At 32.5% G+C, this 14408-nt stretch overlaps 2 protein-coding genes and 1 pseudogene across 5 annotated transcripts in view; all 3 read right to left on the reverse strand.

Annotated features, from left to right (window-relative positions):
- Positions 1–472: 472 nt before the first annotated feature.
- Positions 473–1577, reverse strand: LOC123011949 (annotated as a pseudogene).
- A 1719-nt stretch (positions 1578–3296) lies between these two features.
- On the reverse strand, positions 3297–5165 carry LOC123010991 (procathepsin L-like). Its single transcript, XM_044408231.1, has 2 exons — positions 4734–5165; positions 3297–3991 (listed from the first exon to the last, which is right to left on the reverse strand). The coding sequence occupies exons 1-2, from the start codon at positions 5163–5165 to the stop codon at positions 3437–3439; spliced, it is 987 nt and encodes a 328-aa protein (XP_044264166.1). The 3' UTR covers positions 3297–3436.
- Positions 5166–6417: 1252 nt separating this feature from the next.
- The window catches only part of LOC123012168, a 70764-nt gene continuing 62773 nt past the window's right edge, over positions 6418–14408 (reverse strand). For 3 of the 4 annotated variants that reach the window (XM_044410001.1, XM_044410000.1, XM_044410002.1), the window contains exons 13-20: positions 13824–14370; positions 13606–13778; positions 13127–13556; positions 12917–13068; positions 9855–10028; positions 9578–9757; positions 7147–7317; positions 6418–7095 (exon numbers count right to left, since the gene is read on the reverse strand). In XM_044410001.1, the coding sequence (XP_044265936.1) occupies positions 6884–7095; positions 7147–7317; positions 9578–9757; positions 9855–10028; positions 12917–13068; positions 13127–13556; positions 13606–13778; positions 13824–14370 (2039 nt within the window). In that variant the 3' untranslated portion in view covers positions 6418–6883. The remainder of the gene's footprint in view (positions 7096–7146; positions 7318–9577; positions 9758–9854; positions 10029–12916; positions 13069–13126; positions 13557–13605; positions 13779–13823; positions 14371–14408) is intronic. The other variant, XM_044410003.1, reaches the window with a different exon arrangement.

The raw sequence follows: 14408 nt of genomic DNA on the forward strand, positions 1-14408 counted from the left end.
TTTGAAATTTGAAATGAAAATCATGTGTACTTACAGTTACGGAATTAAAATTTCGGACAGTGTTATCATTTTCATAATGAAAACTCTAAAGCAACCTTTACATTAATAACCTCATTTTTTACTCTTGTCATGTTTATGTCATTTTGATTTAAAAAATAGCGTCACTGACAGAAAAGTTTAATTGTCAAATGTCAGTCATGATGACAGTAAAAGGTAGTTTACAGTGAACTTTATGAAGTGAAAGAAAAATACTGCCCGAAATTTTAATTCCGTAACTTTACGTGAAATGATGTTTTTTAGTAATGTTTTGACATCACATACTTTTTAATGTTACATGAAAGAATATGCAAAGATGCAAAATTGCTATTTTCTGTGAGATATGCATCTACTTACAACATGAAAGCAAAACAAAAATATACGTATATTTTTTATTTTATTACTTTAGAGGTACTATCTTCTAATTTGACAAAATCTAATTTTCCATTTTTTCAATAATAGGATAACTATCATATGTTGCAATTCCACAATTGTTGCCTCTATTTCTTGCCATTCTGATATATCCATCTTCGCCAAAGATTCGACTCCAGTCGTTTTTCACTATCCAGTAATCTTTCCCATCTTCTGTACCATAACCTATCACGGTAAGTGCGTGATTATACTGTTCTTTTGCATTCAATCAATTTATAATATATCCCTTTACGGTACAATGTAAAGCTAAGATCAGCCGTTACAATAACAGAAACTGGTCCAAGAGTTCCAACAACTACTTTCAACTCGTTTTCATCACCTTCGGTAATAGTACATATCCTTGGATTGCAACACCAATATTTTCCGGTTTGAAACGACACTTAGGTGGCAGTTGATCATAAGGATAAGATTCCAAAGTATCGATTCCACCACTGTTGATGATATATTGATAACAATCAACCAAAGCAGATCTTTTCATTTCTTGCTTGCAGTGAAAATCTGAGTACACACAATCGATTAGGTTTTCTTGACTCAGCGTTTGGTTCTTTTGGCCAAGGTGTATACCTACGTGGCCTTCTATTGCTGCTACCTGAATTTTAAAAAATATTAAATTAGATACCTATAACAAATGATGTTCCTACCACAGCAAAAGCCCAACACGACAAGCAGTAGTTTTGATCTACAATTGGCGTAATAACACCATAATCTCTCCAGTCGATACTTTCAGGAACTTCAGTTTTTGGTGGAAACTTCTTACCATTTCCGATTTGTGGCATCTCATTTAAACGCGATGATTTGGTTATTTCACTAATTGTTCTATCCGCCAAATGGTTTGCTTCTAGTGCATAAGATACAACACCTTTCTTATATTTTTGATTGTGACTTTTAATCAATTGGAGGTTGCTGAAAAAAATTGTTTGACGATGGTTTTCTTCAGTTTTGCTCTTATATGTTTTGTTGAATATTTTCTGAAAATTGTTAAATGTTGATTTTTAGTTTCGTTTCATTTTACATACTTTAAAGTTTTCCCATTTTTCAAAATTGTTAGATCTAATTGAGTGAGCACAGATGTAGAAGAAAAATAACACGATGGATATACAAACTTTCATTGTAGTATCAGTATGGTTTAATGAAATGATTTACATGTTCTCACCTCTCGGAAATTTATCTGAAGTGTTTTTATCTGTATAAAACTACTTCGACGATTTAAAAACAGGACGTGATTTGGATTTTTCTAAAAATTTCATCAGAAAATAGATTTTTTATTACGTAAAAAAGTACTTGTTTTTTTAACTCATAACAGTCATAACGTATTATGTAAATGAATGTATACAGGTATTTTAGAACTCGCGCTCCAGAGAAAAATGTAAGATAAGATACCAGAAACATAGAAACAATATTCAAAAGTTGTATCTATGAGAATTTCGATATTCTGGGGGTTTAAATTTTGCACTTTCACCATATTTATTATTTTACATGTTTGTCGCTTCAGGTTATTAGAAAATGATAAACAAAGAAGCTGATGTACTTAACTACGTTTAACGTTAAGTATTTGTGGGTTTTATTAGCAAGCTTTTTGTACTTTGTACGTACTAAATAATTATGGAAAAACATATACATGATCAGCGGTAACAATAGACATAAAAAGGTCAAATGTCAAAAAATAAAATTTTAAAATTCTTTACAGATAAAATTTTTAAACATTTTTTTCCATGTTTCTGGTACCTACATTATCTTCTTCGGCATTTTTTTCTGGGGCGCAAGTTCTTAAACACCTTGTATTATGATTTATAGGAATGATCATCTGATGCGAGATGCTGTAATAAACGACTCATTTCAGTAACCAAAATGTTCAAATAGCGGCGAAAAATGTTTTTGTAATTTTGTAGATTAAAAAACCAGTTATTGTTTCTGCAATAATTTATTGGTCAGCAAAATGAAAAATTTTATTATTTTTCCCCTTTTATCTTTTGCATTAGCATTAGATACAATAAAGTACAGTTAAGTAGTTGTTTCAAAATGTACTTACGCTCTCCAACTTGATAAAATAAAAGTTAAAAGATTATTGTTGATTTTGATTTCTAGTAGGTATTTCCTGCTCTCACATTTAATGATTACATATTTTAAAGCGGTAGTTTATATTTAGTGTGATTATTTTGTCATTCTTTAAATTAATTAAAAGAAATAATTTTAAAATTTGTTTATTTATTTTTTATTTTATTTAATTTTAATTTATATTGTCTGTTGCATAAAAATTACAGCTAGATGCTGTAATGAATGTCTCATTTCAATAACCAAAATGTTCAAATTGTGACGAAAAGTATTTTTGTAAATATGAAAAAACCAGTTATTGTTTCTGCAATAATTTATTGGTCAGCAAAATGAAAAATGTTATTTATTTTCGCCTTTTTGTTTTTTGTATTAACATTAGGTACAATAAAGTTCAGTTAATTGTTTTAAACTGTACTTACGCTCTCCAAATTGATAAAATAAAAGTTAAAAGATTATTGTTGATTTTGATTTCTAGTAGGTATTTCCTCTCATATATTGAGCCTGACCAAATTCTCGATGCAACCAACATTACATTTGTCGCAAAGCAACTTGCGAAAATGTAATGGTGGTTGCATAGAGAATTTGGTCAGGCACATTATTCCTCGTGAATCACCCTGTATTAGAGAGTTTTTGCAAACCGTTTAGTTTAACGTTAACCTTAACGACGTCATTTAATTGTCATGTGTACGTCTTTCAAGGGCAAAAGGCGTATTCCCTCAATTCAAAGACGTTTACGTAAACGTCTTATTTTTTGATTTCTATTTCTTAGCAACGGCCATTTGTCGTAATACGTAAAACTTTTTTACGATTTGCAAATTTATTTTTGTGGGGGGGTTTTTGTGTTTAAAACTGCCACTCAAATTTGAATTGCCCTGTATTTTTATTTAGTTATACTTTATTATGCAACAAATATGATTTAAAAAACAGGATAACTGGCTTTGCTAGCAATCCCGCAGTGGTTACTCCGATTTCGGGCCATTTTGATGTATCCTCCTAGTCCCCAATCAGCCCCCCAAGAATTTTTCACCAACCAATAATCCTGTCCTTTTTCTCTCCCATAACCCACGATAACCACAGCATGAGTAAATTTATTAGTCGCACAAGAAGGATTATAGTACACTCCTCCACTATAACTCGCGAATCTACCACTAGCATCAATTGCTACAGACACAGGCCCTTGGGTGACTACCATGTCCTTCAACATATCCTCGTTGGGTCCCGTCAGATAAGCATAACCTCGAATAGTAACTTTTGGTTTGGATGATTGGAAACGACAAGAACCAGCTTTAGCTGTGTATCGGTAGTCCCGGTCGTAGTTAATTCCTCCATTGCTGGCAATATACATGTATGCATCAGTCATCCAACCTCCTCTACATCCAAAGGCTTTACGAACGCAATCAACCAGTTGTTGTTCGCTGAGAGTGACAACAGAGCCTCGATGAATTTTGTAATGGGCTTCGACGGCACCATTCTACAAAATACAAAATAGTATATTATGATACGAGTTTTATAAGAAGCATTTTGCAGCGAGGAGTGTCATAAAGCAGTAAGTGCGACAAAATGCCTTATAAACAAGATATCATACAGTATTTTTTATACTTTGCATTTTTTTAAACAAAAAAATAAAAATTTTGGAATGTAGGGAATTTTCCGGCAGTTGGCGACATTGCGTGCTGGCTAGGTGGCTATGAAATAAATTTGAAACGTCATCATTTTATTGGTAAAAATGAATTTCTAATGTGTCGAAGACGTTTTTTAATGTACGGCGTTAGAAATACCGACCTTGACGGCAAATATGATGAACAGTTTACTCCCTATGAGATCACACGCCAATATTGTTCAGTAAGTTGACGGCAAAACCTACCTAACCACAAAAGTAACATATTTAACTTTGTCCTATGATCTAAAGGTATGCGTAAGCACCACTATAATCATGTTCATTCGGAACATTTTTTTGCGATGATTAATTAAACCAAACACAGCAAAAATTTCGTATTTGAATAATTTCATTTGCGTTAGACCGATTGACACTGACAGTTCGAAAAACGGTTAGCTCGCCAATATTATAAGACTAAATTTCCCTCTTTTTAGTATAATTTTTATAGCACTGTTTTTGTTCATTACGAAACCCAAAACAGTTTCGTAATGGACCTTAGTATGAATGCAAAGTAGAAAAACTATTATTTTTTACACTAAAATTTCAATTCACTTACCGTTGAGAAAGCCCAGCAAGAGCCACAATTTCGCTGATTTTTGACCGGTGTTACCACTCCTTTGCTTCTCCAGTCGAAAGAGCTTGGAAGAGCTGCTCTTGATATAGCAGTCGCGTTTGGGGAAATCTTGATGAAGGGTTCCGGTAACTCTGAGGGGAGTTGAAGACCGTGGGTATAAAGGAACATCTCTTCTTCGGTGTAATCACTAAATTTATTAATACCCATTTCGTATGTTTCCAATCCTCTCCTATACCTTTCATTGTGGTCTTCGATTTCTTGTAATTTTTTTTTGAAAATTGATTTTCGGAGATATTCTTCTTTTGAATGAAGAAAATGTTTTTCATGAATTTTCTTAAAGTTTTCCCATTTTTCGTTTAATGAGAAAGCGTCTGATGTGTATAACACGACAAGGAAGAGTATGAATGTTCTCATTTTTGATATAGGTGTATTTTATGGTCCCAAATTCGAACGATTTTTGTATTTATACAAACTTGTCTGTTATTTTTTCTATTATTATCGTAATGTTTTAAGCCAGAAAACAAAAGATCATTATCAGGTGGGAAATTGCTCTAAAATTTTCTCGGAAATCATAAACGCTTCTTCTAATATTTGATGAAAACATTTGTCTTTTATATTATTTGTTTTATTTTTTAGGTAAATAGTTAACAATAACTATTGCCAAAAGTCGTATTACCGAGAACTTTTATTACAAAAGTTGTGTAAAATCAACATCAAAAACGGGAAATTCATTGTATTTGGATGTCTGCAAAGAAGAATAAAGTTTTGCAATTGGCATCTAATTATACATTTGTCGATTTCAAAAATTCTTTGTCCTAAAGTTTTATTTTTTAAATAAATGTACAAATGAAGGTGTTCCGAAATTTTGCTTACTTGTATTGAGGCCAAAGAAAATTTTACAGGGGCCTACCTGAGGTTTCAAAAAAACTTTTTTGAGGCAGCGATAATGTGTAATTCAGACAACAATTTACATAACTACTGTTCGATATCATAAATTATTTGCATTTAATCTGAATCTTTTAATCTTCCTATCATGCAGATATCACCAGCTTACCAAATATTATACTGGTAAAACCTGTTTTTTTATTAAAGTTTTGACACTTTGATAGGGCTTTCTAATTATTCATTAATTACAGTTATCTATATTTTGTGGAAGTTTTACATGAAATCCCACTTCATTGTTCGTTTTAGGCCTGTGTAGCATTTCTGTAGTTTCTTAGTTTTTTAATGGTTACATTTAGGTAAAGGAAAAAATACAATTAAGCCTAACGAATTGTGTAAAAAAGCTAGACAGGTATACGATGAGTATAATGAAAGATAAAATTTTTCTGTGATTATTATTTATTTTATTATTATTAACAAATTTCATCTACTTTACTGGTGTCTGATGCATTACAACATGTTTTTTTTCACTTGGTAATTTTGGATGTTTTTCAGTGTTTACGTTAAATTAAATCTTATTCACAGAATTGTTTTATCTTAGCGATTTTTGTAAAAAATATGTGTGGTAATTCCTTAGCGAAATGTAGGCATTAGGCAATATTTTATCTAATTTTTATCTCTCAATGTTTTTTATAACACGTGTTTTAAATTTAATTGTGATCACATTTTTTTGTTAATGAGATTGCAAAAGTGATGTTTTCCAGGAAGACAAATTAAACTAAACTTATAACTAACCTAAATTTTATTTTAATTTTTATAATACATTTGTTACAAAATAAAATATTATTGCACTAGTAGAGATGAGAGTGTTTCTGCGCAAATAGTAGGTAGTTTACTAATGCTTTATTATTATGTGTAATAGTTATATTCTTACAAGCGATCTAATGATTATGTATCTTAAGTGATATAATTACTTGTTATTTGCACAAATTTCATATGTAATCATTGTCAGGTTTACATTTAACATATTTTATATACTTTTATATTAAACATTATCGAATTATAAAAAATTTCTATGTTTCTATAAAATTTACGTACATTTAATGGATATGTCTTAATATGTTAACAGTTGACAAGGATGATACTTATCCCTTTATTCTTTTCTTTTGGACTAAAACTTAAACAATGATATCACATTAATTTTAAGTTGTTGTAAAAGATTCAGTCAATTTCATAAAAGCAATGAGAGTTTAGTCATTTTCGGGTGTGTTATTTTCCGTCACACAAGTGGGAATTGCATTCGACCACTTTCCATTCTTCAAACATTTTAACATTGCAGCTCCCTTCAAAGTCAGTCCTTCGTCACAAGTAAAGGTTATATTCTCTCCTATTTTATAATAGAACTTAACTGAAGACATTTTTCCACTGATGGTCGTTCCTGGATACGAGCAAGCTTGCACACCTATAAAATGTGAAGTCAAGATTATTTATTTCAATGAAACTAATTAATTACATTTAGGTAATTTCCCCGACCATCTCGAATTATCCTGACACGCTATAATAGGCTGCCCTTCCATCATAAAATCGGGATTGCAATTGAACTGCACCACGTCTCCTGCTTTAAAAGGCCCACTGCCTTGCATGTAACCATTTTCCGGACTACCGGGATTGTCGCACTGAACTTCTAAACGAAAGCAATTACATAAAATTGTGTCACGCAATGTGATCAACCCACAGCACTGTAAAAGTTAGACTGGAGTAGTTTTATAGTCTAGTCAAATTAGACAAAAATAGGGCGAGCGGTAGAAAAAAATTCTAGAGAGTTGGAATTTTTTTAAACGCTTTCTTTATTCTTGGGTAGACATATATCAAAAGGGGGCTAAAGGTGTCTTTTTTTGTTTTTTTGCTTATATCTCGGAAACTATTACTCCTAACGGTTTTTGCCTGCTTATCAAAATTAAAAACAAAATTTCCTATAAAAACGGTCCCTTGCATTTTTGTTGTAAGACTGACTAACTGTACGCGAGTTATAGGGCTGACAAGAAACATCATTAAAAAAAATGTGCTTTATCGGCATTTAAAACAGAATTAATCTTGTGATTTGAAAAAACTGAAAGCAAATTGAATTTATTGGGTGTAACACATCATTAGAGAGTCTATAAAGTCTTCCGAGTCGTCCTTATATGCTGAACTAGCATTTGCCTGCGACTTTGTCCACGTGTATTTCTGATATAAAATGGGAAAAAGCCCGTTCACAAAACCATTCCATAGGCTTAGGTACTCTATAAAGCTATATAATTACCTATGTTATGTATAGGATTTAGTTATAGTAGTCTTGTTCTTCGCATGGGCTACGTTTATGGATAAATATTAAATGTTGATTTTCATAAAGTGTCGTCTCAGTGTACTTCTGCATTCTCAAAATTCGAAATTTCATGTTTCTAATTTTGTTTTCAAGCGTTTAAATTCTAATTTATTTCATTAAAATTTGAAAAGTGCACTTCTACACTCTCTGAGGATCATATTTTCTAAATTTGATGTTTTTATATCCCTTTAAATGTGTACACTGTTTTATTCCCTTAAAAACTAATTTTCGAAAAATCTGATTTTAGTGCCCCTTTACACCTCTGAAGAATTTTATGTTTATATTTTAGTTTAAACATTTACACCCCATCTAACCCCCTTACAGACTGATTCTCTCTTTCATCCAAAATTTTTATTTATATCTCCGTTTAAATGTTTACACCCGAGTCACCTTTCGGGCAGACCAGCTTAGTTAGGGAACGCTCTACACATATAAATACTTACCATAAACTAATAAAATGTGTTTCAAAGGATTTTTAATGCAATTTTATGTAGACTCCAAACTTTTGAAGCCTACGGTTAGTCCTACGACAAAAATGAATAGGACCATTTTTGTAGAAAATTTTGATGCAGAAATAGACTTCTACAGAAAATTCTGCATAAATTACATAAACGATGAGTTTGTATTCATAGACCCTCGTGACTCCCCTTCTTTAATGAAGTATTGGACCCAGTAAATTCAATTTGCTGTCAGTTTTTTTTAAATTGTAAGACTAATTCTGTTTTAAATGCAGATAAAACACATTTTTGTAAATGATGTTTTTTCTGCCCTATAACTCGCTTACGGTTAGTCCTACAACAAAAATGCAAAGGACCATTTTTGTAGGAAATTTTGTAAGCTTTAATTTTGATAAGAAAATAAAAACCTATAGGAGTGATAATTTTCGAGATATAAGCAAAAAAACCAAAAAAAGGCTCCTTTAACCCCCTCCCCCTCCTCGAGCTCGCCCCCCACCATCGGGGACTTTTGATATACCAGGTGAATAAAAAGTATGGAACCAAACGTTTTTTGCTTAAACTATTAATTTTTTGGAAAAACTAATTGATGAACGATAAAGTACTTTAAAAGTTATGATGTTTTATCAACAATAAAATTTTTCAAAATTTTCTTTTGTTTTTGAGTTCTACAAAAAAATCTTTTTTTAAATAGCAACCCACAATAAAACTATTTTTCTCAAAAAGGTTATGATGTAAGGATCACAACTATCTACTTCATATTTAATTTTTTCAAAAAATTTTTTTTTCATAAATTGCAATTTTGACTAAAAAAATCGCAGAACTCAAAATAAGACAAAATTTGGTTTTCAAAATACGATCTAATTTTTATATTACGTTAATTTATATTAATTATTATTTTCTGAAGACAAATGATTAAAAAAAAACCGCATGGTTCCATACTTTTTATTCACCTGGTATGTATACTCAAATGTAAAGAAAGCGTTTTAAAAAAAATTCCAACTCTCTAGGATTTTTTTCCACCGATTTGTCTAATTTGACTGGGCTATTAGCACAATTCTAACTTTTATTTTGCTGTGGTGGTGAAATCTCTAATTCTAAGCTAAGTGCAAGCCGCAACAAACCTTCGCACGTTGGGAATGGTGTAGCCCAATCTCCGTTTGGTTGACACACGGTTTCCTGGGGGCCTCTGAGCCCAAATCCGGGCTCGCAGCTAAACACAGCACGGCCCCCAACCTCTCTAGAAACGACCAGAACACGAAGGCGAGGTGGCAACACACCTCCCACCTCCCCGCACTCGATACCTACACATGCAAGAACCAAAACAAAAAGAAATGTGACGAGTGCATCAAGCTGAAGCAGAATGTGACTTCTAAAAGTCTACGACTTGCAGATACTCACTTTCACAGACCGGAAATGGAGCACTCCAGTTACCGGAAGGAAGACACGTTATTTCTGATGCACCAATAAGAGCGTTGCCGTTTACGCAGGAGAATTTCAAATGGGTGTTCATTTTTGTGCTTTGAGTGTTGACAGTTAAGCCGCGTCGTTGGGGGACAATTGGGCAATGGACAGCTGAAGAAGAAGAAAATTTGTATTTTTAGAAACGTGTTGAGAGTAACTACATACCAAAACGATCGCTTTTAAAATTCATTGTTTCTTATTTTCATAAATTTGAGATATGTGTGAACGTTAAAAATAAGTGACACGTATTTCACCGTTTTTTATTTATTTTTATAAGTATGTTGAAAAAACGGGATGTACCTACAACATTAAGTATCTCGTAGCAAAAAAAAATTATCTAACATATTGAAACGACTTTTTTAAATAATAGATATAAGCAGGTACACTACGGACGGACGTGACAATACATGTGTTCTAAAAATTTGTTATTAACAAATAATTTAAAAATATATTGTTTAAACAAAAAATAAACAATTACGCAGGTTTTTTTTTTCTCAAAAAAATTATGTAAAAACTCATATTTTTTTTTGATGTTAAGTCAAATTATAGATATAATATTTTATTGACGAGTGCATATTGGGTTTTCAAAAACTCTATTACCATTTTTTCCTGAAACAGGCGAACGGCTACCGTATTATGTTTTAAACTATCGGATATAATCACAAAAATGTGGGGGGCCAAATTGGCCTACCTACTCGTAATTTTATTGCAAGGTAAAAGGAAAGGAACAATCATGTAGACGAGAGAAGAAGATGTAATTTATATTACCAATATAAAGTAAATTGATCTACCTAATTTTATCACAAAATACCGACCACGTAAATCAACAATAACTAATTGAAACTCATACCCACCCACAAAGGTCACGAGACAACTCCATAAAAGTTCAGTAGATAAGGAAATTTTCCCAGAAAATAGCATATCCGCCCAAAGGTTACAAGTCAGCCACCCCAACTAAGTAGTCACCCCAATAAATAGTTTGGAGCAAATTGATAAACAATCCCACACTATCTAAGGTCAAAGAATGACCAAAATTCATAAACGGTCCTGGACATGACAAATTATTACTAAAATTAGAACAAAACTCTTGAGAACCCCACTATAACGAGCGCATCCAGGATGTAAAGGTCAAAAGTGAAGCAGGATAACGAAAAATTCATTTAATTACAAACCCTAAAAATTATCTAAGTAAGTATTCCAAGTAATCACAATTATCAGAAAAAGGGGGCAAAAAGGCGACCTCGGCTCAAAAGGGCAATGGGGTCTTCAATATAAGTACAACCCAAAACTCAATGAGGGGGAATTCAATCTTGATCGTGCTGTTCGATGGTGTGTGTGTGTGAAGAAGTGCCCTTCGTGCCAATTCCGACTAAGTGCTGTTTCCACTACCTAGCTGAACTCGACTGCTTGCTGATTCTGTAATTTGCCCAGATAATGAACTGCAAGTTTTATTCAGTTTAATTTCTCCTTGCTCCGACGATGACAACATTCATAATTTTGCAAAGTTTAACTTATGATATCTTGTTGACAACTCGTGTTTCAATGTAAGTAACAATAAGGTATTCTATGATAAGATTTATGAGAGTTGGGATGGACTGGGCGAGTAATCGGGTAATACGAGATTTCTAAACCCCTATGGTTTTGGGCTGTTGAATAACTGATCCTTTCCTGGAACTGTTTCTCCCCTTGCATTCGAATTTAGGAATAATGGTTAATTCACTCAATATTATTTAATGTTACTTAAAAGCTTATTCATTAGGAATAAGTTGGTTGAACATTTTTACTTATATTGGACATACTCGTAGCTAGTAGGAATTGAATTAAGTTAGTTGTTTGATACTAAACTATTACTTTATGTGGTTAATGAGTAGTTTCTTTAATTTGGTGAATGTAAACTTTAACATGAACGGAATAGTACAATGTTTATTATTTTATTTGATTTTCTTTTATTTTATTTTATAATATTTTCTAAACTTTAGTTTGTTTAATAAACTGTTATAGTTTATTTAAATACTTGGATTTCTGACTGCTTAAATCTTTCATTTTTCCTAAAGATAACAAAGATAACAATATAACGCTGGAGAACCTATCTCAAATAAATTTATTCTTCTTATGGCGCAACCCGCTCGGACCGTAAAAGAATTCAACTTTTATCAAAAGGTTTTAATTACCCGCCACAAATATTTCACATATTACGTTTTGCTATATTTCTAATAGACAATTTGAAAGACATTGAAAATTTTTGAATGATCGTTTTAGTCAAGCAAAGCCCCTAAAAGGTACGCAAAATCTACATATTTTTATTCCAATATCAGATAATAAAATAAAAAGAGTACTCTACTTCTACCGAAGAATTTGTTTTTTATTATTGATATTTTTTGAAAAATAAATGTTAATAAATTATTGGAAATTATGTGTTTTCTTTAGAACAGTTTATTAGTGACGGTAATTGGTAATTTTTCTATTTAATTTCCAAAGAAATGCTACGTTCAGGCGATCTTAGAGGATCATGCACTATGCCGCGCTCCCAAAAAAAATTTTTTTTCAGCCATCTTTAAAACGTCCGTCTCGAAACTTATGTGAAGACATATAGTAAAAATATGAGAGTTCATTTATAAATTTTTTCAGAATTTTAAAAACCTGCGTTATTGTTTTTTTGTTTAAACAATATATTTTTAAATTATTTGTTAATAACAAATTTTTAGAATGCATGTATTATCACGGACGTGATATCTACTATTAAAAAAAAATCGTTTTAATATGTTGATTTGTTCTTTACATAAAAATTCTTTTTGCTCCGAGGTACTTAATTTCGTACATCCCTGTTTTTTCAACATACATTGAAAAGATAAAAAACGGTGAAATACGTGTCACTTATTTTTACACGTTCTATAATATATCCCAAATTTACGAAAATCAGAAACAATGAGTTCTAAAAGTGATCGTTTTGACATGGAATAACTCGTGAGTGAAGTCTTGGTGTTACTTGAGACTATTACCTTTCACTTCTATTTCTATAGAATGGGAGTATCTGGCGGGAGTGAAACAAGTAAAAAGTCCGGAATCGTCTTTAGACGCATGGAAGATAGAAAGACGATATTCTAATTGGGAGTCTCGGCCTGGGTCAGTGGTCCATCCTTCAGGATATTTTCTATTACAAACAGATCAATGGTTCTTACATGTTCTAAAGTTTTTTACAACTTTTTCACCTATAATCGTGGCTAACGGTCCACTTGGGATTTCCAAATCTTCTAATCCAGAGACATTCCATGTGTAAAATTGTTCCAGGATATACAATTAATTTGCCATCATTAGACTGGGCAATAGGGCCTAACTGATGTCTAAATAAAATTGTAGGAGGCTTCTCCATAGAATAGTCGTTTTCCTGGTTCAATCCAAAACAAGCAGGTTTGGTACCATCCCACTCCCCTCCTAAACATCTTCTTGTGTTGGATCCTGTCATTGAATACTTTCCTATATCTACACATCTACTAACAAGAACAGCACCAGCAGGAAATTCAACAACTTCTTCACGAATTTGTTGGTCATTGTAGAACGAAATCACATTAGGTTCTTGATTTCTAAAAATACAAGTGTTGTTGTTGTAAACTATTTGGGATGCCATTAATTCTTCGGTATCTGCAAATCTATGCATAAACAGAAGTTAACATTTTTTAACTGAACCAACCGCAGTTTAGAGATCGACCAATCCAACTACCATCCTCACATACAATTTTCCACGTGGTTTTTTCACCCATTATGGTTTCAATACAATTAAAAGTAACTTCAGTTCCGTCTGGAAAATTATTCTCATCGTCTACTATCGGTTCTCCATTTTTGTAAACCAATGAACCTTGAACTCTAGAAAAAAATATTGGATTTTGGAAACAAGTCGTCGAGACTTACTTTGCAGGAGGACCACATGCTTTAGACGGCGATCCGTATTGCAGAACTGTTATATCACCACCCTTGATGATATCCGCTCCTCCGATAAAATGAGGCGAATCTATGACTTTACTATTCACATCTACTCCTTCTTCAGGTCTGCAGGAAGGACTTTTTGGGTATAGTTCGCCTAAAATGCATTGAATGGGTTGAGCTGTTGACTTGCTGTAGTCGCTGTCACATTGGAAATTTACGCTTGACCCATTAGCAATGGTTAGACCCGCCCTGTAACCCATCAAATATTGCCCATTGGTAATTTGAGGTAATTGACAAGGGGAAGCTGTACACTCCGGAAAACTGGTCACAGTCCAGTCTCCGTGCCAACATCGCAAATTACTGGGACCCTGGATGTTATACCCTTCGACACAACCGAATTCGACCACTTGGCCATTACCGATTTCAATAGTTTCATTGAGAGGTTCATCTATATCGATTGTAACATTTAAGAAAAATTCGGCTTTGGACAGTTTGAAAACGCCGTTTTCAATACTTGGAACAAAGCATGGCACTGGAAACAATATTAACTAAAACAATTTATTAAACAAA

This window comes from Tribolium madens, unplaced genomic scaffold, assembly GCF_015345945.1.
Source record: "Tribolium madens isolate multiple individuals breed KSU strain unplaced genomic scaffold, Tmad_KSU_1.1 Scaffold_91;HRSCAF=231;Tcas5.2_LG7, whole genome shotgun sequence".
Taxonomy (NCBI): domain Eukaryota; kingdom Metazoa; phylum Arthropoda; class Insecta; order Coleoptera; family Tenebrionidae; genus Tribolium; species Tribolium madens.

Bases quoted from the DNA above. Each gene is read 5' to 3' on its own strand.
- LOC123010991 (XM_044408231.1), bottom strand. From the start codon at position 5,165: ATGAGAACATTCATACTCTTCCTTGTCGTGTTATACACATCAGACGCT. The intron at 3,992-4,733 runs GTAAGTGAATTG...TGTATTTTGTAG, and splicing joins CTTGCTGGGCTTTCTCAACG to AATGGTGCCGTCGAAGCCCA.